Genomic DNA, 27790 nt, shown 5'->3' with positions numbered 1-27790 from the left:
ATAAATTTTTTCGAAAAAAGATAAAGCGAAACGAGGAAGAATTTTAACGACGAAATTCAGAGAATGGAAAAAATTCAATTTCCCGTAGATTTCGAATGGTCTTTATTACAAATAAGAGTTTCACAATTTATGCTAGAAGTCACGATGGCAGGTATCCATGTCCCGGAGGAACACTCGGAGCTCTACCATTTCAGGTTCCTCTGCACACTCCGTCTAAATAATATCAGAATAATTCGATCTGGTTCGCTGTGCCGATCGAATCACATAGCTGAGAAGCTCTCGAAGCGGCTGTCGATTTCGTGCAAACCTATCCTCGCGATCGATAGTGTCTTTTTAACTGGGAACGTTTCTATATACAAACGTCGACCTAGTGCTTAGGATACCTTGCAAGCAATAAATATTAAACGAGGCTAGTTTGTTTTGGCGGTGAGAACGTTCGTTACCCTCACTCTCGTGGAAATGGAAAGTTAAAACAAGGCACTTCTTTTTCTTCGCTATAGTGGCTATCTTTCATCTACCATAATTAGAAGTATAGTACGTGGAATTGTTTAACCAACACGGTTCCTTTCGCCATAAATCGTCAAATTAACCCACTAAAGACTACTCGTTTGAAATATCTATATATATATATTTTCTTTTTGTTGTTTTTGATCGAAGTAAATCATTGAATTTCATTTTTTAATGTCGTGGTTACGAAATGAAATTCCAAAGACTCGTTCGATTTTTCTTCTTCATTTGCCTATATCAGGCAAATTGGTCTTTAATGGGTGAATTTACGGGAGAATTAACAGGAATTAAATGGCATCGCTAAATCTACGAAGTTTCGTTCGAACACTGATGCTTTGCCAGGCATGGACGTAACTGACGTATCGATGACTTCAGTCAGAGTATCGTTAATTTAATACCTCAGCGTTTGTGCATGATAAATTGTAAAAATATACCCTTCGATAGTTTGCTAGGTACTTTTGTTACATCTAGTCGATCTTTATACCTAAATCTATCGCTGAAATATGCTGACTTTAGATAACTTAATCTTAAATTCGCCGGTTCCTCCTGAATTGTTTGATAATTTTCATTAATGAAATCTCCAAGAGCTTCGATATTTCAGTTCCCAAGTTTTAATTAAAATGACGGTTAATTATGTAATTAATGGTTAGAGCGTCGTATGCTTCGTTTTCGAAACTACCTCGTGAAGCGTTTTCAGCCAAGTTCTCGAAAGCCTCGCCGTTCGAACAAAAACGATTATATCCACGTTTCGTTTCTAGAAGATTAATTTTACTAAATTGAACGAGCAATTTGACTGGCTCTTTTAATTATTACACATGGAAGCTTCTAACCGACCTGCGGTTTAGTGTAATTTACAAACATCGTAAAATAGCAAAAATAATTGTCCGCCTATCTTTTACTTAATTTATAGAATATAAATTCACAGATACTTATAATATATTGTTGGAAAAGTTACGCGTTTTATGCCGTGACTATATAGAAGAGCGATAAACGCTAAGCGGTGAGCGATAAGAAGCACAGCGATGAAATACGTGACGGCTGAACGATAGAAAATAAATGAAAATAATTTTGATTTATTTTCTATGCCTTAGCCGTCGCTTGTTTGTTGTAGCTCTGTCGTTTATCACTTTTCTGTATAATCACTGCCATACACGAAGAATGTCTGTACGGAAACACATTGGTTACTTTCTCAACCCTCAGAGCACAATGAACTATGTGAAACTAATTGAAAATTCTTATTTCACGAATTTGTTGAATTCCTCAGAAATTTGTCGAAATTTATTTCGTATATCTACTTTTTATAATTAATTATAATTTTAAATTAATTCTTAGATTCTTACAATTACGTGCGTTCAGCTTCACGTCCAACGAAATAGTCGGACGACTTGTAATTTGTAAAATCCAATTGCAAAATTTCACTTATTCTATTTCTACTTCAAGTATTTCTACTTGTAGAATTTTACTAGTAATATTGGTAAAGGAGAGTGTGGACAAGAGAATTTCGCCCGAAAGAGCGAAACAAACTGATCGATGGAACCGAAGAATAAATGTTCAGATTCTCGCGTCCAGCCACAGCTGTGTCCAATATCATTGATGCTCGAGGGTCGAGTAAGACCAATCACGACTCCGATGCCGCTTTGCAAATACGTAAAACGCAATATTCTGTACAACACAATTGCACTGGCACTTGGAAGCGATATGTTACACTAAGAGAAAGGCACACTTTGCTCAGACGCTCGTGTAAGGGACCGTCTGCTTCGCGGCAATATTCTTCTCGCCAAATTTACGAGAACCAGTCTCACTAACTAAATTCTTGGACTCCTCGCTATCCAACGAGCTATTATCACTGTTAGGTCTCGATAAAACCTCGTTCACGTCCTGAAGCTGCGCATTCTCGTAACTCCTTCTATTTCTTGCGATCACAGGTTCGTTGGGAATTTTTAGATCCTTTCTAACGCACTCCGGGCTGCAATTCCACTGCGTTCCATCGTAGAAGCCAGATTCCGGCGACAGATCGGATACTGGAGAGATTGGCAACAAGGTCGATGGAACTGGTGACTTTATAGCAGGAACGTAGTCGTTCGGCGATAGATCAGGATCCGACAGCGAAGTGCTCTTATCTTTAGCTAATATCTCCTGTGGCTGACACGATTTCGAAGGTTTTTCTACTTCTATCATCAACCTGTCGTCGTTGGAGTTCAATCTTCCTCTAGCGTCCACTTCTTGGGGCTCCCTGCATCCTTTTACGTAGATGGCCTTCCTCGTCGCGTTTAAATACTCTCTGCTGCCCGTGTGTTTTCTATTAACGATGAAATTCTCCCTGTATCCGGTCTCCACCGCGTTCTTGTTATCCAAGGGAATTAATAAATACTTCCTGGACCCATTCAAATTTCTTCTGGACCCATCCAGAGATCTTTTATCTTCTTCCAAGCCTCGAAGAATATTTCTATGATAGAGACTCCTCTTGGAACTGTTCAAGGATCTCTTCTCCTCGTCCGGAACACCGTGTCTCGTGTTCTTCCGATTAGTCGATTTCATTAACAACGGACTCCCCTCTCTCGATGTTTCTGGCTCTTCGAAGATGATCTCGCGGCTGTTCTTCAGGATCTCTCTGTTCACCGCCTCCGGCAAGTGTTGTAGATCGACGTCACCCATCACCTGGATCCCATCAGCGTCTAAATCGAGAATCTTGTAGTGGCTATGGTCTCGATTTGGAACCGGTGGTCCGTGATACGTCGAGTCTCTGCAAGAATTTCGACAGGTGGTCGCCTCGTCGGCGCTGGTTTCGCTTCTGCCGCTGTCCACGTAGGTTAAATTGTGGTTTGGATGATGATGAGGATGATTTAGGTGTGGACGATGACCGTAGTGGTACTGGCTGTCCTGACAAGACTCCATTAGGAAATCCTCGTCTACTATCATACCTGCAAAATAGTCTTCTACTTAGAGGAATTTCAGCTTTGATCTTTCGAACTTAGCGAGTAGAAATGTTTGTATAAATTTCGATGGATAATCGATATGACGCATACTTCGATGTGCATGTGTTTGCCTTAGAATTATTTTATAAATTATCTTACGACAACCAACAAATACCACTTTGCTTAACCCTTCGTTTACAAACGTATTTGTTTCGCCCTCCATAGGTAGGTGGTTTGTATCTGGAGTTGAAGCTTTTCGTCTTTTTAACTTTGTAAAACAGATGCCTGGGTATTCGTGTAACGTCTCGGTTACATATGAAATGGTTAAATGAAATTTTTGTCGAGTCAAATGTCTGAAATATCTTTCGATAATAACGATGATGAGAGAAGCAGGAATTGGAGGAATTTCGCTTACTGTTTCAGCGATTCAATTTGCTTACGAACGCTTTGCTAAATCCTTTGCTGTCCAGACACTCGACACTTTATCCTAATCGATCTACACTTAATAAACGATTTTCAAAGGTGTTCGTAATTTTGGCTGTGTTCTCGTATCTTCATGAGCAATAACCACATCTGTTTTAACATATTTTTATTAAAAGAAAAGAACGAAATAGAAGGTGAAACTCAACTTGACGTAGAATTGCAAAGGGTTAAAGATGATTTAGTAAATGTGTGGCTCAGCGATAGTTTTGTACGTGCACTGAGAGTCAAAAGTGTGTGTACGCTGGAAGGCAAGAAATTTATTTCAGATCTTCTACGCGCATAAATTGGAAACTGGTTGAGAAGAGACGAAGTATACAGGATTACAAATCAATGATAATACCACGTTTGACTCTCAATGCGTATGATAGCCCTTTACCAACAACCTCTCGATCGGATCGTATCGCGCAACAATGTTCGACAGGACGTCACGCGATTAGGACAATACGAGAAACAGATACAAGCGTGAGACGGACAAACCAGGACCTCTTATCGAACATCTGAAACTCATCAGCCACGGAAAATCCGTAGAAAAAACTGCTCGATACGCACTTTGAGACGAGTCGTAGCTTTTTGTGGAATCTTTGGTTTGCCTTAAATTACAGCGTGTGGTGCTTCGCTAACTGGCCACGAGTTGAGTTCTCATTTGGCCAATTATCAACCCTCGTGAAAGCGTTTTAACCCTGCAGCCGCGGACGACGCGAAAATCGCGTTTCACTTATTTTAACGTCTTAAAGATAAGCAATAAAAGTATATGAGATTCGCATGGCAGTCATCGTGTTAACACTAGAACTACTGAAATCATCAAACTGACGTTTATCAAACTTTCTGAAGACACACTGGTATTTTTGCCACGATTAATATTGATTTTCATGTAGGTACAGAAATTTACAGATATAATTATATAGATCAATTCTTTAAAGGAATATCGCTTGAATTGGACTGATTCGTACGTGAAATATTTAGGTACATCGTGGACCCGCGTAGTTCCAGTATTAATTTCGGCGAAATTTTCGACCACGTTATTACGGCGTCGTTCTTTTCCATTGCATTGAGAATCTCCTTATGATAGACCTGAGCTATAAATAGACGGCGGAATTTCACGCACTCACGAGAAGTTTAAGGGTACAAAAGTTCACAGAATGAACGTGGAATGCCAAAATATATAAAATATCCAACGATATGATGCCTGTTGCAAACATTCGACGAAACGAAACAAATCCCCAAGTTCTACTTTTTCAGTCGTATTCGGAAAGTTATTAAGAATCTGCAGGAATATCCGCAGTCTACGTATCAATTTCGTCCGCGATTTTCTGTACGAAAAAAAAGAAGAAAAAAAGATGAAAATCGCCCGCGGCTCAAGGGTTAAGAAGAAGAAAATATCCGTCGCACTGAGCGGCCTCGCGACTTCGGCTCCGCAGTCGACGTGTTAAACACCCGAGCTCTCGTCGATCCATGGAATGTCAACGTGATGTTTCGGTGATCCGTGAGAAGAGTGTCCTTGAGAGGCAAGGAACTCCGGGGCGTCCGCTTGGTTGCTGGTCAATATCACCGGCGCGGATTTCGGCTCGCTAGGAATTTTCCGCAGGCCTCCATCTACGGTATACACCAGCACCAACAGAGTCAGAGAGACATCGAACGAGACCCGTTCACAGAGTTGTCAACACGTGCATACGTACATACAGAAGCTCAAAGCATTTCGAAGCTCAAAGCACGCGAGTCTGGGAGAACAAACAACGAAGGCAAGCATGAGGCAAGCAGGTGGTTTGATATCGATTAGTTTGATTCGCGCGTGCATGCCAATTAACGCAGACCGACCTTGTTGCGTCATTAGTGGTTGTTTTGCAACGTGTTATATTGGCCGACGCATCGCGGAAACTTTTAATTACACCGGACATTCCGCTCTAGTAAATAAAAATTGAATAGGCTGTGTGACAGGACGAGCCTGGTGTCGTTGACGCGTGTCGTAAAGAGACAGGGGCAAACTGCGTGGTTCTACGTTGAATTCCAAGTATGAAATTCTAATATATTTTACATAGTATTAGACGTGAGAGGTGTGTGCGGTGGGAGAGTAGCGAGACTAATAAGAAACAAGATGTATCGATGCGGAAGATAGGTCTTTCTTTTGTTTATTTCTTGCAAAATGATTTTTAAGAACGGCTTAAGATAGAAAGATAATTCGTCGTTCGAAGATACGCGGCCACTTCTGATATTCGCGATAAGAGGAAGCCGCAAAGCGGAAAGAACGCAAGATGAAAAATAATGTTATTCGCTATTTCTTGTTATTTTGTAGCTCCATGAATTACTTTCATTATATTCCCGTGTTCAACTTTTGCCTTTAAGGAAAATAATGTTTCATTTAATTCATGAATTCCGTGTAGGTTTGTGAATTGTATAATGTTCCAGTTGGAAACTATTCAGTACGCTATATAATGCTTCGTTTCCTTGTTGGACAACATTGGTAATCGTACTTCTAAACGTACAATGTGTGCCAACAGAGATTCAGTCTCATTACTCTTACGACACCGTGTGATACGAAATGAAGGGAAGATCTAGTTATCCAAAAATCTAACTAGCCCGCCGCTGAATCTAGATACAAATATTCTATCCTCTCTTTTCACGTCAAACTCATTTCGAAAGAGAAGAGAACTAAAAAAGAAGGCTAAACAGATAACACAGGTAACACACAGAAACTACGTTCTATTCAATGCCAAGTGTATCCATTCTCTAGAAACCTGCAACCACTTACCGTTCCCATGACGAAGTTCTTCCTGTATCTTATAAAACTCCGCCAGCTCTCTACTAGAACATAGAGGCGTTCCGACTTGCGTGGTATTGTTGAACAAGGAGTAATCCACTTCGTAGCCCTGTCTCTCTTTCGAGTACGTGACCATGGGCTCGAACCTGTGTCCCCAGAGGATCTCTTGTGGCAAATAACTGGATCTGGCCTGAGTGGTTTGTCCTGTCGATTCTATCGTTCCCTCGAGGATGGCCACAATCTCGAACCTCTCGGTCAGCATGTCCTCGGCGGACATGTTGTAAAACGGCGACTCCGCGTTGATTTTGTGAACGATCGTAGTGGGCCAGATGAAGAACAGGTTACCGTTCTGACCATCGGTGCCTACGGCCAGCTCCTGTTGGTTCTGCGACAGCACTTCGCCCTCCTTGGTGGTCCTGGTCCTTATCAATTGGGCCCTAATGGCGGCTCCTATTATGTGACTTTTCCTCATATCGCCGACTCGGAACATCAAACAGAGCTCGCCGTCCCTCTGACAGATAACAGCGTTGCGCGAGAATAGCAGCGTTTGAGTTCTCTGCTTAGGCCTGCTCATCTTTGCGAACACTATGCCCACCATGAACGCCTGGATCATCACACCGACGATGCTCTGGATGCACATAACGAAGATCGCCTCAGGACATTCCTCGGTCGTGACACGACTTCCGTAGCCGATCGTGTGCTGCGTCTCGATACTGAACAGGAAACAGCTCGTGAACGAGAAGATATTGTTGATGCAGGGTGTCCAGTTGTTGTCTATTTGATAGGGGGGCAGGTGGTCCTTTTCAAAGTCACCGTGGCTGAACGCGATGAGCCACCAGATGACCGCGAAACCTAGCCAGGAGAGCACGAAGCTCAGGCTGAAGCACAGCAACATCCATCGCCATTGAGTGTCGACCAGGGTCGTGAATATGTCCCGGAGGAAGCGCAGGGAACGTCTGGAGATTCGCGACTGAAGGACGTTGCACTCGCCATTTTTTAACACGGCGCGACGACGTAGCTTCCGCGTTGGCCATGCTCTGTACCGGCTCCTGGAAATTACAATTCTGACGGTTGGTACTTGGAAGAAGGAACTTTGATTTCATTTGTTCGCAGATTTGTCTTTCATAGGTTCTCATCGCGCGTAGAATTCTTTTAATTTTTAGCGAATTAGTTCGACTTTCGTCGAACGAAGAAGAGATAAATTTTGCAAATTTAACAAAAATTCTATTTCAGATTTCTTTCAAATTTTCAGTTTATCGGATCGCTCGGCCATGCTGGGTCAGGGAATGATAAGTTTTGGAAATACGTCGAAAATTTCAAAGTTGGACTTATGTCCTAAAATTATATAGATTCCTGTCGCGAGCACGAGAGGAACAGAGGCGATTTTCAGCGCAACTGGTATCAGAACTTGGAACAGATTCCTTGTAACGGTCATTGATTTCAGTGGATTATTCCTACGGTAGGCATTTGACACGATAAAAGTTCGTGACGAGGCCGTTTGACAAGGTGATTGTACTCTTTATAAGGACGAACACGTTTTTGATTGAGAAATTTGATCCTATACGTCGCTACGTATTGACCCACTTAAACATAGAAGTCAGGTATATTCCTGAAACTTGATAGCTTTTTAATTAATCTTAAGCAATCAGACAGGCGTCAATCGATTTTTTATGCTACGTCGTACCATTCCTTTAACGATTATCGGCTTCGAGATTTAGCAAAATAACGATTACGTCTGCGCATCGATTATTTAACAATGACGTTGCTTTCCGCGAAAGCTACTTGACGATAGAGATCGTAAATCATTCGCGCAGAACTGAATCTCGGTTTCGATTATCTCGACACGTGGTAACGCGTGTAGCGTACTATTTTTTTTTTTTTTCTAGCAAAATAACCGCGAGGGAATAAATTATTTCTTCGAGCACTCAGTCAAAGACGCGAGATGCTCTACGAAATTCTCATCAAGGCCTCGTCGACATTTGTACACGCGTCGTAATATATTCTCCGCGGAGATCTTGCCGGATTTGAATAGCAAATTTCAGCTGATCATATTGTTCTTGTGGTGTCAATCGATCGTTACGCACCCATCGCTTTCCTTATTCGATACGAATCTTTATGAAAATTCTAGCCGAGATTCGCGCGCGATAGACGATTTGCAAATCGTGATTTTTGCGACGTATTTTGCGCGATGTATATATCTGGCGGGATTTAGGCACGTATTTTTATTATGCTAAGCGGATGATCGTCTGTGGCGGAGATGGCGAACGATGGAAAATTTTATCGCCGAGTTTGTCTCCAGCGTATGATATTTCCCGTATTGTTAACACGACAATTTTGCTCGCAATGCTCGAGATTTTATTTTTTATTCGTGCAACAATTTTATTTGATCGAGAATTTTCGCACGAAAGATCGCACGAGTTTTCATTTTCCTTTTTTTTCCTCCCGAATACCCGAGATTTTATCTTCTGTCTGTGTGAAAATTTCTTTCCACCGTACGATGTTTTATTCTTTAGTTGCGCGAATATTTCTGTTAATCGTTCTAATTTTTATTCCTCTGTCGTTCCGCGAAAAATACCCACGATGAATCTGTTCGTGTTTCGTGTTATCGTTCGCAGATTTTGACGAAAGTTGTTCGATGATCGATAGATGACACATGTTTGATTCCACTATTTAATACTTTCTCAAATTTAACGTTTCAAGAAGAATACTCACGATGGATTTCTTCGCATTTTACGTGATCCTTCCTGAACCTTTCCATGACAAACTGTCAATCGTTGCAAAAGTTCACCAACTATTTCTCTTCAACAGATGAAACACACGACAATTTTGATCACAAACTCGACACATTTATCATAAATCATTTACACCGTTTTAAAACTTCACTCTGAAATTATCATATCCCGAAACAGACAGACAGCCGTTCCCATTAGTGGCAACAGTTCAGAAATCGACTGCATCTTCACCGAAAAAGAGAAAGAGAAAGGAAAAGAAAAAAAAAAATAATTTTGACAATCCCTAGACAACTCGACCAATTACTTTAACGCCGTCGATAAATGACACACTTGCCACTTGCTTCTGGTGCTTCTGTCTATTTAAAGCGCGTCGAAGAAGCGTGTTTAAGGAACTTCTTAATCAGTCAGCGATAACTCGAACGAACTGCGATGCTTGCACGATTCGAGATGCAAAGTCGACAGGAGCGATTTCATCATCCGTCGCTGTGAAAACGCGCGAAAATCGTGCGAAAAGCGGGCACAGCTGCACAGAACCAACAGTAGAATATATCGACGCGACCAGTTCGATGATCTGTCTGAGACCTTCGCGCTCGCCACCCTTTCATATGGCCAAAAGGAAGTCGCCATTTTGACTCCGTACGATAACCGAGCAACTGTTATCTACCAATTTATTTATTGCCACGCGTAAATCAATCGCCGACACACGCGGTGAACTCTGCGGTCCGCGTTTGTTCACCGTTGTGTTGATTCATCTCTCAGATCGATAGCATTTACTAACATTAATTGTAAGATCGATAATTTAATCGATTAATCTTCTGATAGCGATGAAATTATTGATATCATTAAGATCAACTGTTCGGTGCTTAGAGAAGGCGTGAAACAACAGCAAAAGCGAGAGGAAAAATGATAAAAGGAGATACAGGCGATAGTGTGATGGAAGAGAAAGAAATTCGTGAAACATTCAAAATCGACGTGTTAAGGATAATAGTTTATTACAGCGTTATACATTTCATTGTTATACATTTGTTTAAGTTTCATAAAACTGTTAGGGCAAAAGATGTTAGGGGAATGGAATAAAAATTGGAAATTAATCTGTTGATTGGATAGCCTGTTAATAAGGAGATTTTCGATTAATTAGAGAATTAAAAACTAACGAAGATACATCAAATTTAATTAGGTCGGCTTTAATTCTTGCAAATGTAAATGAAGATTAATGAGTCAATGTTTATTGATTCTCTGACTTTTATACCGCTTGATGACTAAAAGAGAATAATTTAAATTTAGAAACGAATGATTTATCCGAGAAATATTTTTTATATTTAACTATATTAAGCTAATTTAGCTATTTAACTATAATAGTTAAAGGTATATTGGACTTTAAAATCCCCTTTCCTTGAAGAATAATTTATCACGTTTCTGCTCTAGAGTCTTCAAATGTACGATGTATGTAGCGGTGATTTATTTTGGATAGAAATCAGGTGACGCGTAAAAATATACACAATCTATAAATAAAGAAATTATTATGGCAAATGAATTAGCAATTCGTACGATGAGTTAACTCGTCTTCTTTGCTTAACAGGATAAGAGTAATCGAATCTTATCCAAGCTTTGGATACCTCACAAGGTTAGATCATCGTAAATACGATATTGCATGACCTCGAATAATTCGTCGAAATATCGTCGATTGATCTAAGTTCTATCGTTATCGGGAATAGACGATAAGGAATAGTTTACAACAAAGAAATTTCTATAATTTTATGCCGCAGAGAAGGTACGAAGTAAAATCATCGAAGCAGTTTGATCATCCAAATTGAGGCTTGACGATGAATTTCAAGGTTATTTGCCAGTTTTCTTCCGAAATATTCAACGACTAGCAAATAAGTACGCGTTGAATTAACACCTGCGTGTATGGTAGCATACCGTTTCGTAAAATATTAATTATTTACAATCGATAAATATTTTCTCAGCAAATTATTAATAATTTTCAAATTGATCGTACGTCTAGGAAAGCAACGCAGCTTTAAAATTGTCGTTCTGTCTACTGCACAACCGATTGAATTTTGGAAATCTTATATTGTGAGAATCAGTACAGTTTCGAAAGTCACGAATTTATATCATCGATGAAATTTTAGAAACAACAGATTTGGAAATAGGAGAAACGAAACTACCAGTTATCCGACTAAGATTACACGAATCTACTGAAATTTTTAATCTAATCGACTCGCAGCTTGCCAATCCAATTTATTAATATCATTGCTTACTGAATGCTAATTATTGTTATACTGTTGTCAATAGTTATGGAACAGAATCAAAGTATTTGCACATTAATGCACCAGCTAATTGCGGAATTTAATTTTAGAAATTTTTCGTGGGCTCAGGTCGTTGAGTGCGTAAAACAGCGGATGGCCCGAGACTTTTGCACAGTTTCGTACAATTTTGGCAGTCCGAAAACCGCGCTGGTGTAATTCAAGATTTTGGGAATTTACTTCGAATTTGAATTCCAACTCCGAAATAGCATCGCTGCATTATTTTCACAATAAATCAATTTGTATCTTCACTCTCCGTCTGCATACGTTTCCGTTTGATTCGAAAGAATGCAACGAATCTTTCGTGACGATAAACAAACGACGCTATTTCTATGAAAAACGATAGCGGACTGACCTACGCCACTACTACTTTTTAGCTTACTACACAGTAGTATCTCGTTCGCGAAAAATTCAGCGAGCAACGTCTGCACACAAGTATTTATTAGGTGTTTTCGTAATTGTGTCCTCGTTATTCGAATAATTGGGACGGTTGGGGTGACCGGTTGGAATATAATCGCTTATCGAATTAACTTGTCAGTCGTAAATAACAGCGCAGAGACAGAAGTGGACGAGAAAGACTGCGTTCGTCGATGCGTTATTAATTCACCGGTGAATAAATTAATGAATAGCTAATCCCACGATTCTAGTTGTTAACTGGGAAGCCAACTACGCAGCTCGATAACTCGTCACATCGAATAAATTCAGATTGAAGTGTGTCATTTTACCTGCTTTTCAGCGATGGAGTCTTGGACATTTTTACTATAACAGGTGTTGTTTGTTCCGACGATGGCAACAGATTTTGTTTCTCGTCTCTGTCCGGCGAGGATGATTTCACGCTCGAAATTGGATCTTTTGGAACGTCTCCGTTCATTTTTGCTTCCTCTTCTCCTTTTTTTCCTTTGATACACACGCGTTAGCTGGCGTATTCGGACAATACTCTACCTCGAAGAATATTTTCCATTCGAGGATAATAGCGTACGACGTTGTTCCCGTTTTATTCGAAAGATTTATTAGTTTGACGAAGAAGTTCTAGACACTCGGATAATCAGATTTGTGACATACGATTGCACGCGCACGTGATATTAAACGACACGCTTCGACGTAGCTGCAATTTCTCATTTCTTATCGCGAACGAAGAAGGATCAGTGGCGGAAGGATTTTTTCACGTCGTACAAACATTTCTCTGTGTCACGATCTTAAGGTTTCTTGCGCGATTCTAGATAACACACACGTACAACTTATCGATACGCGCAGAAATTTCTACGTGTACGCTCGGTTTAATATAATTTGCAGAAGCTCCAAATGTCAACTTCGAACTTGACAGTTAATTTTGAAAATCTCGATTTTCCTGCTTCTTTGCACGTTCGTTGGAAAATTTGACGATCTTTAAGTCGGTATCAATTTTTATGCTCGCAGCAATAATTTCAATAATCTTCCGTTTCTTTACTAAGCTAAGTTTCAACAAACTCAACGATAATAAATTCCCTTTGATTTTGACGAAAACAATAGCTACTATCGAAAGCGATAGTAGGAATGAATTCTCGGCGATTGCGGCGATAATTCTAACAAGTTACTATCTTGTCAAATAGTTCAGCGATCGCGAAAAATCCTCTCACGTGGCAGAATGGACCTTCGATTATCGTTGCAAACGCGAAGCGTTGAAATTAATCAAACGGAAGGCAATCACTTCCTGTCCCGATTGATTATCGTTCCACGTAAGTCTTTCACTTATCGTCTTAGATCTCGCAGTTACTCGTTTCGTTAACCACAGTCAGACTAAAAAGAGTTTATCATTTATCGATTTCCTTTCTCGTACACTATTTGACAACTATGAACACAGCTGAGAAAACTCACTGGCAATCGCATCTGCTCTTCGACCGTTGCTCTTAAAATTGATTCTCAAAAATCAAGCACACGTCATCGATCAATTTCTCTCTGATTATCCAATGGTAATTCCATTAAATCTTTTTAATCCACTTTTAAGCCTGGCAGGATCTGTCTGTCTTAATCGAATTAATTTTAAAAGATTTCTCCAACGAAGTGAAAGTGTATTTCCTCTTGGATAATCAAATTGTTCTTTACCAAGATTTCGTTTCGTTTCATAGCCTGTTATCGTTCGAACGGAAGACACGCGATGTACGCGGAAGAACCGAATGGTTGGGTGAATAGGTGTCGACTTTGATGATGGAGAATCTACTGATGTACGAGCAATGATGTAGGACGTCTTATACGAGCCAACACCTGGCCAGTGGTCTCCACTTATCAGCTACTAACAATAACGTTTGCTCTTTTCATTTGCGAGAAAATGGCCTGATTACGTCACGCGGAATGTTTCCCTTGTTTCCTGCCTTTTTTCTTTTTCTTTAATCAACGATATCGCGATTCTTCGCAACGACGCCTTCCCTCTCAAACTTCTATTTCTTCAATCACGATTACTTCTAAAAATTCTACGAATTTTTAAGCAACACTCTCTCTGTATTTTACACTTCTTTTCATATTTACTTCAATTTCGATCCAACACTGGAGTAAGCGCACTGTTTCCACCGTTCTCGTAGATTTATCCAGCAAAGAGATGGAGAATTTCTCTCGCAATGAAAAATCTGTTTAAGCTTCGAATCAACATCGGCCTACGAATTCCACCTTCTCGATACGTTTGCAAACTTACGGAGCAAATGGAGCAAAGAACTTTTCCTAAAAATACTCGTCGCGACCAGCGCTCGATGTCAAATCACAGCCCTCGAATTTCAGACTTTTGATCGAAAGTTGATCCACCGGCTTTTATGCACGTTCGAGCATCGTTCACGATTCGCAAAGGCAGCTAAAATCAATTTTCTTCGATTGTTATTGGCACGACGAAAGCGCGAATCTCATCGGCGACTCAAAACGACATTCATGTGATACACTGGATGTCTTCTTCAATTGGCACTATCTGTTTCTCGTTTATAGCATGGTACACTCGGTTCACCGATAACGTTTTCGACGAGGCCGACATCGCGAAGCGTTGGACTATAACGCCAGCAAATCATGATTTGTTCCACTGACTTCGTTTGACTGACTCGAAAAGTCCGGGAGCATGTCTTATCACCGAGCAGCCATCTCCTTATCGGCGTCGCGTCGTTCTTGGCGAACCATCGCGAAATCGCTGATCGCACGCAAACGCCCGAGCTCGAGCTTGTCAACCGAAGACGTACGCGTTACTTGCGAAAGCAAACTTTTCCGCGAATTATCGAACATCTCAGATCAGATTTATCGAGCCGATATCCCGAGTCGAAAATCCATCACTCAGATTTATCAAGCCGCGTTGGAACAAGTCGGTGTTTGTCGACGTACGAGGAGGTTGTCCCATACGGAGATCGTGTGGACGTTTGTTACGGAAAGACTGCAACTCGTTGGACATTCCTTTTTACGAGCTTGATACTTTGAATTTATGAGTTTGACGCCTCTTCGCTGTTGATTAATATTTTTTATTAATTTCTTATTCATTTGCACGTTAATTATTGTTTTTTCCACTTCAGTCGATAAGCTATTTTTAAGAGACTTTCCGAGTTTCATACTCTTTCACCGTTGATTAATATTGGAACGATATTGGTTTCCTTTCTATTAGTTTTTGTTATTAATTTGAAGATTAATGATTGATTTTTCGACTCCAATCGACAAGCTATATTTAAGAGGCTTCCCATGTTTCATACTCTTTCACTGTTCATTAATATTAGGAAGATAGTGGCTTTGTTTTCACTGTTATTAATTTTGAGGTTGACGATTGATTCTTCCATTTCCCAATCGATTTTTTATATTGCTAATGAGCACACTTCTGATAAAATTAATGTTGCTTTTTATTGAGGTCAAAATATGATTATATATAATATAGGTATTTATTTTTAGCCTCATCGATCATCGTTTTAATAATAATTATCTATACAGTATTTAACGTGTATAGTGTATTTAGGTTTGCTTAAATATTTCATCAATAATGTGGTTAGATATTTAATCACGTTGTAGCTGATTTCTTCGCTGTTAACACTTTGATTGATACTTTGACACGCTTATCTCTTTAACTATTAGTAACCAGCGTCGAGGAATTTAGAACGAATTGAAACGTAGAGGGAAATTATTTTTGAAAATTTACTTTCGAATTTGCTGATTATTTATGATATCTTCTGGTGATAAATAAAATTAGGAAAATAAGTCGCATGTGTTTCGAGATATTGCACACTAATTACATATATCTTCGAATAATAAAATTGAGATATTCACAAGAAGTGAGGTTGATCGGTTTGGCCTTTGAGATTTGTTCTTCTCTTTGCGCAGTGCAGAAACAATAAATGAACGATAAACAGGAACACAGAGAATTTCATTAATACGTCGAATTGAAATTACATACATGAGCAAATATTACATGGAAAAGAAATTCGGATGGTATCTAGGTTAATTAAAATCCAATATCAATGACGTTTTATTGGCACTGATGAGGGAAATATCGTGAGAACCGAGAAAATTATTGGTCAGAATTTCTGGCGTATGATATAAAAATAATGGAACTAATTTACATAATTTAGAGAACATCCAGCTCGTCCAAAGTTTCGTCCTCGTATGTTTGCCAAGATATCAATCACGATTCAGATTTATCTTCAAATAAGATCGAGTTATCTCTTTCTCTTTAGCTGATTTATCAGCTTCGCCTGCCTCCGTACAAATATTCCGAAAGATATAAAATGGCAAAAAGATTAATCTTGAGCGTGATTTGAGTACGGTTTTTATCTAACGTCTAATCGTATCTTTCATTTTTTATTTACGGTGTTATTGGTAAAAATATTCCTGAAGATAAATGTACCGATTTTTTCTCCGATTCTCCCGCGATTTTTGTACGAATCGAAGATTCCATGAAAACAATTTGGCGGTAGTCGTTGTAAGAAATACGAACCGGAAGGGCTCGATCAACACCGGCAACGTTGAATCGCCATTAGCTGTTAGTAATTTATTCGGTGCGCATTATAATGGTGCTATCCCATAGCAGAAGAGGTCGTATCGTTTGTAGGCGTCAATTGAGAACGGTACTAATTCCGGAGTACGACAGCTCGAAAGCATGCCCTCACGTGTGTTTGTCCAACTTTGCCAGCGAAATATTCGATCGAATTCCTCCAAAAAATATTAATCCCACGAGTACACAAAATATTTCAAATATTCTTTTTTTCTGCAAATAACGGAATTTAATTCTCTATATGGTGTGAGTCAGTAGAGGTTCTGACTCATTTCGAATTACGTGTACACGAGTTGTTGGATAAAAAAACAACACCAACAGTTAGTTTTCTTTTTCTTTTTTGTTAATTTATATTTCTACACAGATACGAGGGTTGCTTTTTGTAAGTGCAACGTGAAACCCTTTGATTAATTGAGTAATTCAAAGGAGATAATAAATACAATTCGTTTACAAATAATTTAAGGTGGCAGAATCGGCAATTCACCTTATGTCACCGTATGTCGTTTATCCAAATTAGTCGCGACATATTCACAGGGTATCAGATACAGAACTTCGTTTCATGAATTTAAATGAAGGCTGAAAAATATTCATTAAGCTGCCGGAACATCCTGGTGACGACTAATTGCATGCAAATCGAGTCTCCGAACAGGTTTCGCCAATCAAACGGAAAATCTCGTTCTACTCGATAGTTGGTTCCATCATAGTTGACTAATTACTTGCAACGTAATACACGACAGTCGCGACTATCAATCGACAGATACAATTTCAGAATGAGAAAAAAGAAAAACGAATCAGTCGGATTAGATGTCGGCATCCGCATCCATTATTTCTTTTCTTTTTTCAATTTCACGTTTTTCTTTCGACACGTCGGGTTAGGTTCAATTAATCAAGTTATTTTACAATACAGTATCGAGCATTAATCGACAAATACAATTAGAAATAGGAAAGAAAACAGAAGCAATAAAAGCAACTGACGAGGAAATTCCGTAAAAGGACACGATTTTAAGTTATTTCAATTTGATATTTTTCTTTCGAGATATTCGACCAAGTCGCTTTATTGAAAGAATAACACGTACTCTACAGAGACACGCAATATTTCACGAAAGTATCTGAAAGCACCTATAAAAACCTTTTACGAACGTGTTATGTGTTTTACTTGAAACATTTTGAAGTTTTATCGTCCTGCAACGACGTCTCCTCTTTTAAGTTTCGAGTTTAACAAGCTAAATAAATAGGAATCTCTATCGAAAACTCGGTTTCGTTTCAAAATTTTCAAATATAATCACAACTAGACTACGAATTTTTTACGAAGGAATGGAACCTACGTATTAATTTCTTTCGCCTACTACAAATTACGGTAAGCACTTTATTTTGTATATTGTATATATATTTGTATATCATATGCATTGATATTTTTATGGTATCGTAATTATCTGTAGATCGTGTTTGCGAAACCGAGTCCATTTCTAGATCATTAAACTGGAATAAATAAATATAATACAATACCATGCGCATTCTCCGCGATTTTCCATCCGCAAATTTCCAATAAGTCCGTAAAAATTCGCAGTCGGATCGTGACAAACCTCTCTCGCTACGGTATAGCAATAAGCCTTTAAAAATTCGTTTCATGTAACACCCATAATGCAATACGTTCGTGAAATTTTCCTACGACAAATCTCGAAATATTTTCGCCAGTCACCGTGTAAAATACAGAATGAAGCCACTCGACGAAAAGAATAATACGTATTCTACCTCCTTCGAACAAAACCAACCAACTGTCTCGTTTCTCGCGACGTTTGCTCGAGCGAGACGCGACGAATCTCGTTCTTCTTCCGACAGAAACGCTCGATCTTGCCGGACTCGACATGACGAAGCTGGCCAGCTTCCGGTACACAATTTTCGAGGCGTTTCCCGACGCGGATTAAAACCAGCGCGTTAATATCATCGGGTGTACGCACACTGCGGGTCGAGCTCTTATTGCGAGCTGTCCAACCGCACTGTCCACGGCTTCGATAACGAGCTTTTAATTAAACTAACGAGATCGGACGAGTTGCGAGCTTCGGCCTCGCGAAGATTTTCATTTTCGATCGCGGCTACCTCGAGCGTGGAATTTTTTCCCGAATTTTCACACGACGATTATCGTGGCAGCAGGATTTCCTCGCTTCAGAAACGGCGCGCCGGTTTTAACGTGAGATCGAATTATTTTTCCAGCAGACATTGATTATGTTAACGAGGCTGGTTATCGCTAAAAGTACGTACATATCGCTGATGTACAACTAAATCTTGTACGGAAAAAGTTAAAGTACGTAGATATCACAAGGATGTAACAAGGAGTTTCTGATTATAAATTTGAAAGTACTATAGCGTGCTTTATAAAAGGAAGTTAACTTTTCGAGGGAACTCTTCTTCTTGGAAATTGTCGTGCATGTCTGTTAGATTAATTTCGAGTCGACAATAAAACTGTTAAAATATAGGCAGGTAATTATAAGATTAATATAGAATTAATTAATAATTCCAGATTGTTGAATGATACTGTATATCTTAAAAACGTATTAAAAAGTCTATAATTATCTATAAAATATCTGTGATTGGAATTGTTGATTTTTAGAAACGAAACGCGTGTAGAGTCTGGGCTTGGAAATTCGAGTAATCTCTTAACAATTCCTCGTAATTCGTCCTGTCGCTAGGAATGATTTTTTAAACGGAGATTCTAATTGAACGAGAAAACAGGATAAACTTTCTACGATGCGCAATATTTTAAAATCGTTTTACTTCGAAATTCTTTTTTATTTAGAACAAGAAAAGATTCTCACTGCCATCGGATTGTATAATAATAGAGATTCTAATTGAACGAGACAACAGGTTAGATAAATAGGTCTAAAGATAGAGATTTCTTAATGGATTTTCCCAGATGTATAATGTCGTAAAGTTATAAATTTTTTCTTATCTAAAATACTTTGGACAGATTAATGATGTTTCTCTATCGAACATAGTATCGATCGCAAGATATCCGTTGCGCGTATAATCCATGCGAATAAATACGGATTAGTTGAGCAGTAATAATTGGATTACCAGTTTCTATCAGATTAATACGTGTTTTCTAGCATCTTAGATAATACTCGTCTCTTCACACTTGGTAAATACTCGCAAGAAGCTTAATCGTATCACGTTCGAATAAAATAATGATCCTAAAAATCATCGATACAGTAATAATCATCGTTGTCATACGTTTTAGTTGTTACGTATTCGTTTCGAACAAGAGAGAAATTAAATTCTCCTTTACTCGTCGATGGCATCAAATTTATTTTTGTTATACGTAACAAGTGACGTGTTAAAAATCTCGAATACGATAATATTTTCATTCGATTAAACACAAAATACCGTAACGTTATCTCGAATCGAAAAGATCTGGAAATTTTCTTCTACACGTTGCGCGTTGTTATTCGTCGCCTCATGAAAGAACCCTGAAATTTTTAATTCGTTGCGCACGATGAGACGGAAGTATTTTCGAGAAAATCACGAGCACCCACACAGTCTGGATTGTCTTTCGTCCAGGAAACGGGAAATCCGATACAGCTTGAGAAATCGTTAAGAGTTTCCGCGATTAACTCTCGTTCCGCGATCACCGATTAATTCGTCACTACGGCGACCTTTCGAGATTTCACAAGGTGAATTGCCACGCTCGTTTAACATTTGCCATCTCTTCTTGAAATTAATCGCCGAGCAGACAATCTCTCGAGCCAGTCAACGAGCAGGTATCGAGTTTTAATACCGACAAGTACACCTTACCACTATTCTAATTAAAGAAAGGAACGCCGTTCGATTAAAGCGATCTTGGCACAGAATTTCTGTTCTAAAGAAAGAATTGCGAGAGAATCGGAGGATTAAAATTCCATTGAACCGTAGAAATTCTTCACGAAACGAATACCTTTTCATCTACCAAGTAATATAGAATTTTATAAAGCACGATCCATTCTCGATTTATTAAGTTATTTACGGCTTGTCGGTCTTCTACGTTCACGTTTTCCAATTCATTTATTTTGGAGATATTTTTCGTTAACGTTGCACGTGAAATTTTACCCGTGTAATTACGATAATTATCGTTTTCTACGTTCAGATTTCGAAATTTATAATTTTGAAGATATCTTTCGTCGACGTTCCGCGTGAAATTTTATCGATACAACGTGAAAGTTTTTAAATATCTCCGTTGGTTGCTATCGTGTACGTTTAGCGAAGAATTTCCGAAAGCGTTGTAAATTTAATTATCAAGATAGAACGAATATTCTGCCGATATTTTGTCTATTATCTTTGCCCGACTATTTAACACGTCGACTGCCACGCGAATTTCACGCATCTCGTGCAGAGAGCTCTCGATATATTCACATACACTACGCTATAATGTTTAATTTTCGCAAAATATTACGTTGCATTTACGCGCTTTTCTCCCACAATGTTATCTAAGGCGCTCACGTCGTCGACAATTTTTTAGTTTCTGAAATTTATCGCACGTCGTTCTGAAAAATTTAGTCGAGAGAACGTGAGTCACGAAACGGCCGCGATAGCAATCGACACGTTAAACAATGAAAATTCCATCGATCTGTTCCACAAACTACTATTACTACGACATAATTTCCGCTAAAAGTTAATATGAAAATCTCTAGTAAAACGCATCTATTCGTCGATATGCTTAATATAGCCATACTTTGTCGTCATTCTTCTTACGTTCACGTCTCGTAACTTGACAATTTCCAAGACATATTTCTCAAAAGCATTCCGCGTTAGAACGTAATGAGGCGAACGTAAGTAAATTAGCGGCGAAGGTCAGCCGCGTGTTCTTGAATTTTACAATTGTCGCACGTGTAATATGTTTTCAAGTTCTTGATAAATGGGTAGGACGATAGGCTTCGCGATAGGTGAATTAGAGCCAGAAGGGTAAACAGTGGTGCGGCATAGACGCAGTGGATACGGACGTCGTTAGTTAGCCTCGCGATGCCACGCGAAATATATTGCATCCCGTTTACGTTAATAGACCTCTGGCTCGATAAATTCTATCAGAGTCGATGATAGGCACACGGCAAATATCCCGGCGTAATAATTATGATGACACTAACGACGATCCAACGTTCTTGTTAACTGCGACTGTTACGGTGGCGGATTAAAGGAAAAACTCGTTCGATGCACGATTACGGAAGATTACAGACTATTAGCAGCATCCAGCTCGCGGCAATCTTATCGAGTTTCTCTATTCTCGTTTTTGTCGATTCTGCTCGATCATTGGGTGCAACGCTCCGTGCACAAGATCGTTCGTAACCAAGTAGCTTTCTGGAAAAACGCCCGTAAGATGAAACGCGTAAATCGCGTAGTTACTCAGCCGCCGTATATCGCGTAGCACAGACCTGCAGCTTCTTTTTTTAGCGGAGTTTCTCGATTACGATATCTCGGAAGGCTGGATGAACGATTTTTCCTTCGAACATTAGAACGAATAAGTTAGAATCGATAAAATAAAATCGGTGAAATTACTTGAAACCAGATGATAAAGCGGTAGCGACGGGACATGCAAAGATTCTATCGAAGGTTTTGCTAGAAAAAAGACAAATTACGCTAGAAAAATCGAACAAGCTTCTTTTGCTGCTCTTAACGCATTAACGATTTCCTATGCAAACGACGAACGTTGGTTTCGATCGTAATCGATGTGGTTGCGATAATTACAAGATGTAGCGTACGCAACGTAATTTGTCATTGGACGAAGAATTTCTGGGAAAATTACGCGTTAAGATGTTGTCGGTCCGAGTACAGGGTGATCGATATTTTCCCAGCATTTTAGTCCGATTATTTTAATATCCTGTACACAGCATCTGGCGCCAGAAAACGTCGAGAATGGCTTCCTCAAACAAAACTCAACCAGCTTTTGCTCGAGGATGATCCAGCAGAGATAGGCTGCCTTGGGAACCGGCCACGTGATTCGCCAACCACCGATGTTTTGTTCGGTAATTGTCGCGTGATTATACTATGCTTTTTTACGGTCACCGATACGTTCGCTCTTTTGTATGTAAAACAGACGTTTCCGGTTTTACACGAGAATGAAATAGCTTTTGGGCAGAGATCTGAATATCCCTAGGATCGTTGCAAGCAACGGCTAGAAGTATCTTTAAAGTTGTCCTTGATTTTAATGACTCGCAGTTATCAGTTGTTTTGCAGGCAAATTTCTACAGCGACGATTTTTGAAAAGGAAGATTGTCTGTTGATAAAAATTGAACGAAATAACAGTTTCGTTGGAAGATATTATCCTTTCTATGAATTCTAAAGAGTCGATAATTATGATCTTATGTGAAGAAGATTTAGTACGTTTCCTTATGACAATTTCACGGTCAAAGTTTGTTTCTTTCGACGGTAAGTTACAAATTACTAAATTACATTCATTCGAACCAATTTGAGCCATGTATGCACACTAATCTACGTACTGTAGTAATTGATACGTATAAGTGTCCATTTTCTACCAGATATACGAATGAAGCCAAATTTCGATACAAGTTATTTGATATCAGGTAACTTGATAAATCCGAACAACGTTTGATAACAATACGATTAAAAAAAAGAAAGAATACATAAAGAATATATTGCTGTATACAAATCATATTTAAATATATAAAAAATATGCTGTTATATCCAGTTGGCTGTTTTTGACGAGTATACTCGTCACGAAGAAATGACAGTATCTTGCGCTATGACGGGTATACTCGTTATGCTTAAAAGGCAGTTACAATTTGATGTTTAAATTGCAATTTTAGCGAAAGCTAAAATATATTCGTAAATTTGAAGATGATTCGAATACTTGGAGGACGTGACGAAATAAAACGAACGAATAAGAAAATGTAAATAATTATTACGAAAGAAATTGTACGTAGTGCACATAACGACGCATTTTAGCATTTTTGCACTTTACAAACACATCGCAACAGCTAACCGGATATATAAATTATATACAAATATATAAAAATATACCGGTGAAAGAAATATATATAAATGTAGGTGTAAAGAACTTACCTGGTAGAATCTTGCCGACCGACACCACCACCGATGCTGCTGCTCTGGGTGCTGACCCTGACCAGGGTGACGTACCTAGGCAGACTGGACAAGGTACCCGTGTTCCTTTGTCCTAGTAAGGGTGAGTCGGCTGTGTTTGGGTTGTCCGGGAGTTGCTGGTGGCTTCGAACCTCGTTATCCTTTTCCTCCTCCTCCTCCTCGATGGTACCCGGGAGGCGAAACAGCTTCTGTGGCTCCTCTATGCCACTCATTTCCGCGCTTCACGTGTTACGAATAAACCCCCATTGAGAATGTCAAACTCATCTTCCTACTCACTCTTTCTCCCCCTTTCTACTTCACCTTTTCTCCCTCCCTCTCTCCTTTCTTTCTCTCTTTCTGTCTTTTCCTTTTTTAATTTTTTTTTATCTCACCGATCCGCCTCGTCGACACTCGCTTCTCCGCTTTCCTTCTCGTCACTTTGTCTTTTATCGCTCCCTCTCTTCTTAAGTTCCTTGTACGAAGTTAAATTGGAATCAGGAACGGCGACGGTTTTTTTCGTCCCGTGTCCAGGATGAATGAAGTCGCTGGAAGTGTCCACGCGACGATGACTGACGGCCGTTGAAGAGCAAAGTTCCGTTTTCTGCCATCGTTTCTTCGTTTCCTCTCACTTTCCACCGGCATTCACACCGCCCTTCCGTTCGCGGAATCCCACCATACCTCGTCCCTACGGTGCGCAATCGATTTTGTGCGTTACGTTATTAAAATGGGGAGCAATGTACACGAGCGTCGTGATAAAATAACTTTTAAAACATAGGATCCGCAGGAATAACTTGTGGCAGCGTGCAGGACACGATTCCTTGTAGAAAAATAAGAAAAATATATAGAATGAAAGCTTTTCATTCTCGGGTTGGTTTACGAGAAAATCGAGTTTGAAAACCGATCGAGTATACTGAAACTTTATACGGAATCACGTCGTGTCTGCTTTTACGTGTTATTCGACCGGATCCTCTATATCTTTTTTCGTTTATGTAATCAAATAGAGAAACAAAAGGAATTTACGTTACAACTATAAACGACAATATTCTCATGTATCGTCAGAGCTGTCTTGAATAATCTTCAATTAATATCATTGATGAAATTGGTCAATAGCTACAAATTGTTAGTACCTGTAAGTACTATACTTCAGGTTCTATAAATTTACGAGTTGTCCTGTTTGACGTAAAACCGTAAAATCATAGAAGAGAGATCTATAATGTACGATCAGTACGTTAATATCGTTAGTTAATAAATTACTGTGCAGAAATGTCCAGATCGTTCCACAAGTAATGTCGTCTCGTACTTTGCGTTTTGAATTTCTACAGTAAAATGTAACTTGCTTGAAATTTATAATCAATGACCAGCAGAGTCAGAAATTTGTAATATTTGGCGAGTGAAATAAATCTTTCCTTCGGATTCAATTTCTTTCGTCGTGTTAATAAAAATATGAATTCTCATAAACAATCCACTAATATTTAACACGATGATACTTATGAAAGGGCTTAATATATAAATTGTACTCGTTCGCGCGAGCGTGTTGTCAATTTTATCGCGTGAAGAACGTCGTCGGTATTTTCCCATAGAATTGACTGGAGGAGACCGTTGAAAAGCGCGACAGAACTCCGTCGTTTGCATCGGGCCTCAGACAACAAGTTTTGCGACATTTCTTTTTCTTTTTTTCTTTTCGTCTGGGGTATCTCGATTGTTCGATTAAAGGAAGGATAGGAGGGAAGGAGGTGCAGAGGATGCCGATGAATTTACATCACGCTGACGAGAAGGTTCCGGAGATCGAGACAATGTGTCGATGACGTGTTCCTTGTTTCCGGTTTCGATAGAATTTTAGGGAATTATCGATGGTATGTTTTTTTCGGAATTTTGATTGAACGCTGCCAGCCACTTCCTGATAAAAATAAGCGTAGGTATTATTTTTTTTTACGAATAATACTCAAATCAGGTGATTCATTAAATTAATTGAATCTATCACTCTAATCTATACTTAATACTAGAGACAAAGGAAGAGTAGAATTGTTTCGAAAATTCCAAAAAATACGTGCAAGTACCTTTCATGATGTTAATTAATTTGACGTTCAATATTATCGAGCAGGAAACGTGATTACATGTACTTACTCGTTTTCTTTGTGTCGCTTTAATTCCACGTAACTGTGCACCACGTATTTACGTTTATACTAAACAAGATTAGAAATAAAGAAATATATTCAAAATGGGCAAGTACGTATAATCGTATTTCTGTCTTGATAACGTGAAAGTCAATTCGTCAAAAAGTCCGTTTCGTGATTCTAGCGATCGAAGAAATTCAGAATGAAAACCACTCGTGGCAAAACCTCTAAACCAGACTCAAACACGATGAAAATATCTTCACTTATTTTCGAGTGAAAATCAACTTGTCCTGTAAAAATCTTCGTTATAAGGTCGACAACTTGGTGACTTAATTGGTTATAGTTTTTCTGCGATATAATTACAGATACATTTATAAGAAAATCCTCTGATTTCACAATATAAAAATATCTTCCACCATATGTTATTAACAAGGTCAAGTTTTCCATTTTCTTCTTCATCGTCGAGGAATGTGAAAAACTGTGCGAAGAATGTGTGCAGGAAAGCGACAAAAAGTCGAGATTCCCGCGATTCCTGCGATTGTTTTAGACTAGGGAGAGAGAGAGAGAGAGAGAGAGAGAAAGAGAGAGAGAAACAAGGTAATGACGGAAAACGAGTATGAAAGAGTGATGGGAAGAACGAGGTTGGCCAGATTAGACCATCGATGAGCCATTACATAATTATTATTTTGCAGATTTTGCCGATTAAGCTGCGTCGTAATCTCTGAATCATAATAAAGAGAAACACGTAACAGCACGGAACTGAATTTTCGCGGGCGATTAACGAAGAATAGTTTCGTTGGGAACTGCATCCTCCTCGTCGACGCGTTTTTTAAGCCGTCGCGATTATATGTTTTTCTTTTTTTGCCTTATCGAACCGAACGATCGTAGCTTTATCGCGCAGAAAATAATATTATCAACGCGCTGTGACAAAATACGTATGGCGAATATCTCGACAGGGACGAAAAATGTCGCGGCAAACAAACGATGAAAAATTGTAAATACTGCATAAATACCGCTTATCTGGCACGATGACATAAATTATATTCTGCGTGGTTCGTGATTCACTGAATTTCCCTGGCCAGTGCGTTATTATCGCGCGCTTGTCAGCTCGTAAATGGCTTAAACCGTAAAAGTAAGAAAAAACGGTGAGTACTTTTTACGAGCCGATGATAAAACGTTCGAGCGAAAACGGAACCGTTACACCACGCGAGAACAGCGAAAGTTTGGACCGTTGAGATATTATTTGAGATGAAGAAAAAGAAAAGACGGGTCGTTAGATCGTGTTTTTTTTTAAAAAACACGAAACCAGTTTACGCGAACGGAGACGCGATTAATTACAAACGTAATTTCCTTGTTTACCACTCGCTCGTCGTTTTCTTCCATTCGTTCGACGGTTTCTCCGAATCGATGCGTTCGATAATCGAATTTCTCGTTGCCTTTTAAAAAATACTTTTAAACAATACGAAGTTTACTCGAAACTTTGATACAGATATCGTAGAATTTATTTAATGAAAAAGGGGGCAAGAAACGACCGTACTTTGTATATACTTTCGAGAATCTTCTCTCCGAATTTTCAAATACTCTGTAATACTTCATTCCTTCGGGATACGTTATATTTACGATATATTCATCGACGATAGAAACACATCTTTGCAAGGAACAAGAGTCAGTAGAGTAGTATCAGTAGAGTTGAAACTTTACCAAATCGACGATCGATCTCGAATTTTAATTCTTCGACTGAAAAGTATCTTCTAAAGTAATAACAGAAAAAGAAAAGAGTTCAAAGTGAACATAAGCGAATTTCCAGATAAAACCAACATAGTCGACTCTCGTCGAGGGTGACGATTAATCTCGCGAATTCTCTTTCGGGATAATAAAAATAGAAAGAGATACAAAGTATATATAGATATAAAGATTCTCACTAAGATTAAGACTGTT

General features: G+C 39.0%; 2 protein-coding genes across 13 annotated transcripts in view; both read right to left on the bottom strand.

Annotated features, from left to right (window-relative positions):
- Positions 1-85: 85 nt before the first annotated feature.
- LOC122575076 lies at positions 86-27790 on the bottom strand. 7 transcript variants are annotated; one of them, XM_043743495.1, is made up of 5 exons: positions 13553-18373; positions 12424-13474; positions 9373-9459; positions 6652-7709; positions 86-3428 (listed from the first exon to the last, which is right to left on the bottom strand). In XM_043743495.1, the coding sequence occupies exons 2-5, from the start codon at positions 12567-12569 to the stop codon at positions 2236-2238; spliced, it is 2484 nt and encodes an 827-aa protein (XP_043599430.1). In that variant the 5' UTR covers positions 12570-13474; positions 13553-18373; the 3' UTR covers positions 86-2235. The 7 variants fall into 7 exon arrangements, with proteins under 7 accessions (XP_043599430.1, XP_043599432.1, XP_043599427.1 ...); XM_043743497.1 differs by lacking the exons at positions 12424-13474; positions 13553-18373 and adding an exon at positions 27775-27790; XM_043743492.1 differs by lacking the exons at positions 12424-13474; positions 13553-18373 and adding an exon at positions 23721-24232.
- LOC122575077 (ATP-sensitive inward rectifier potassium channel 12-like) overlaps positions 24289-27790 on the bottom strand; it is a 48749-nt gene continuing 45247 nt past the window's right edge. For all 6 annotated transcript variants that reach the window (XM_043743501.1, XM_043743503.1, XM_043743504.1 and 3 more), the window contains one exon: positions 24289-24423. The gene's annotated coding sequence lies outside the window, so the exon portion shown is untranslated. The remainder of the gene's footprint in view (positions 24424-27790) is intronic.

This window comes from Bombus pyrosoma, linkage group LG14 (assembly GCF_014825855.1).
Source record: "Bombus pyrosoma isolate SC7728 linkage group LG14, ASM1482585v1, whole genome shotgun sequence".
NCBI classification, from domain to species: Eukaryota; Metazoa; Arthropoda; class Insecta; order Hymenoptera; family Apidae; genus Bombus; species Bombus pyrosoma.
The sequence above is the reverse complement of the archived record's forward strand: the minus strand, read 5'-3'. Positions and strand labels throughout refer to the sequence as shown.

What these genes read in the sequence shown, in the direction of transcription:
- LOC122575076 (XM_043743492.1), bottom strand. Translation starts at nt 23,971, where the DNA reads ATGAGTGGCATAGAGGAGCCACAGAAGCTGTTTCGCCTCCCGGGTACC. An exon ending in GGTCGGCAAGATTCTACCAG is followed by an intron (nt 9,460 to 23,720) that starts GTAAGTTCTTTA and finishes CATCTGTTGAAG; the next exon opens with AGAAATAGTTGGTGAACTTT. An exon ending in AAAATGCGAAGAAATCCATC is followed by an intron (nt 7,710 to 9,372) that starts GTGAGTATTCTT and finishes TGTAATTTCCAG; the next exon opens with GAGCCGGTACAGAGCATGGC.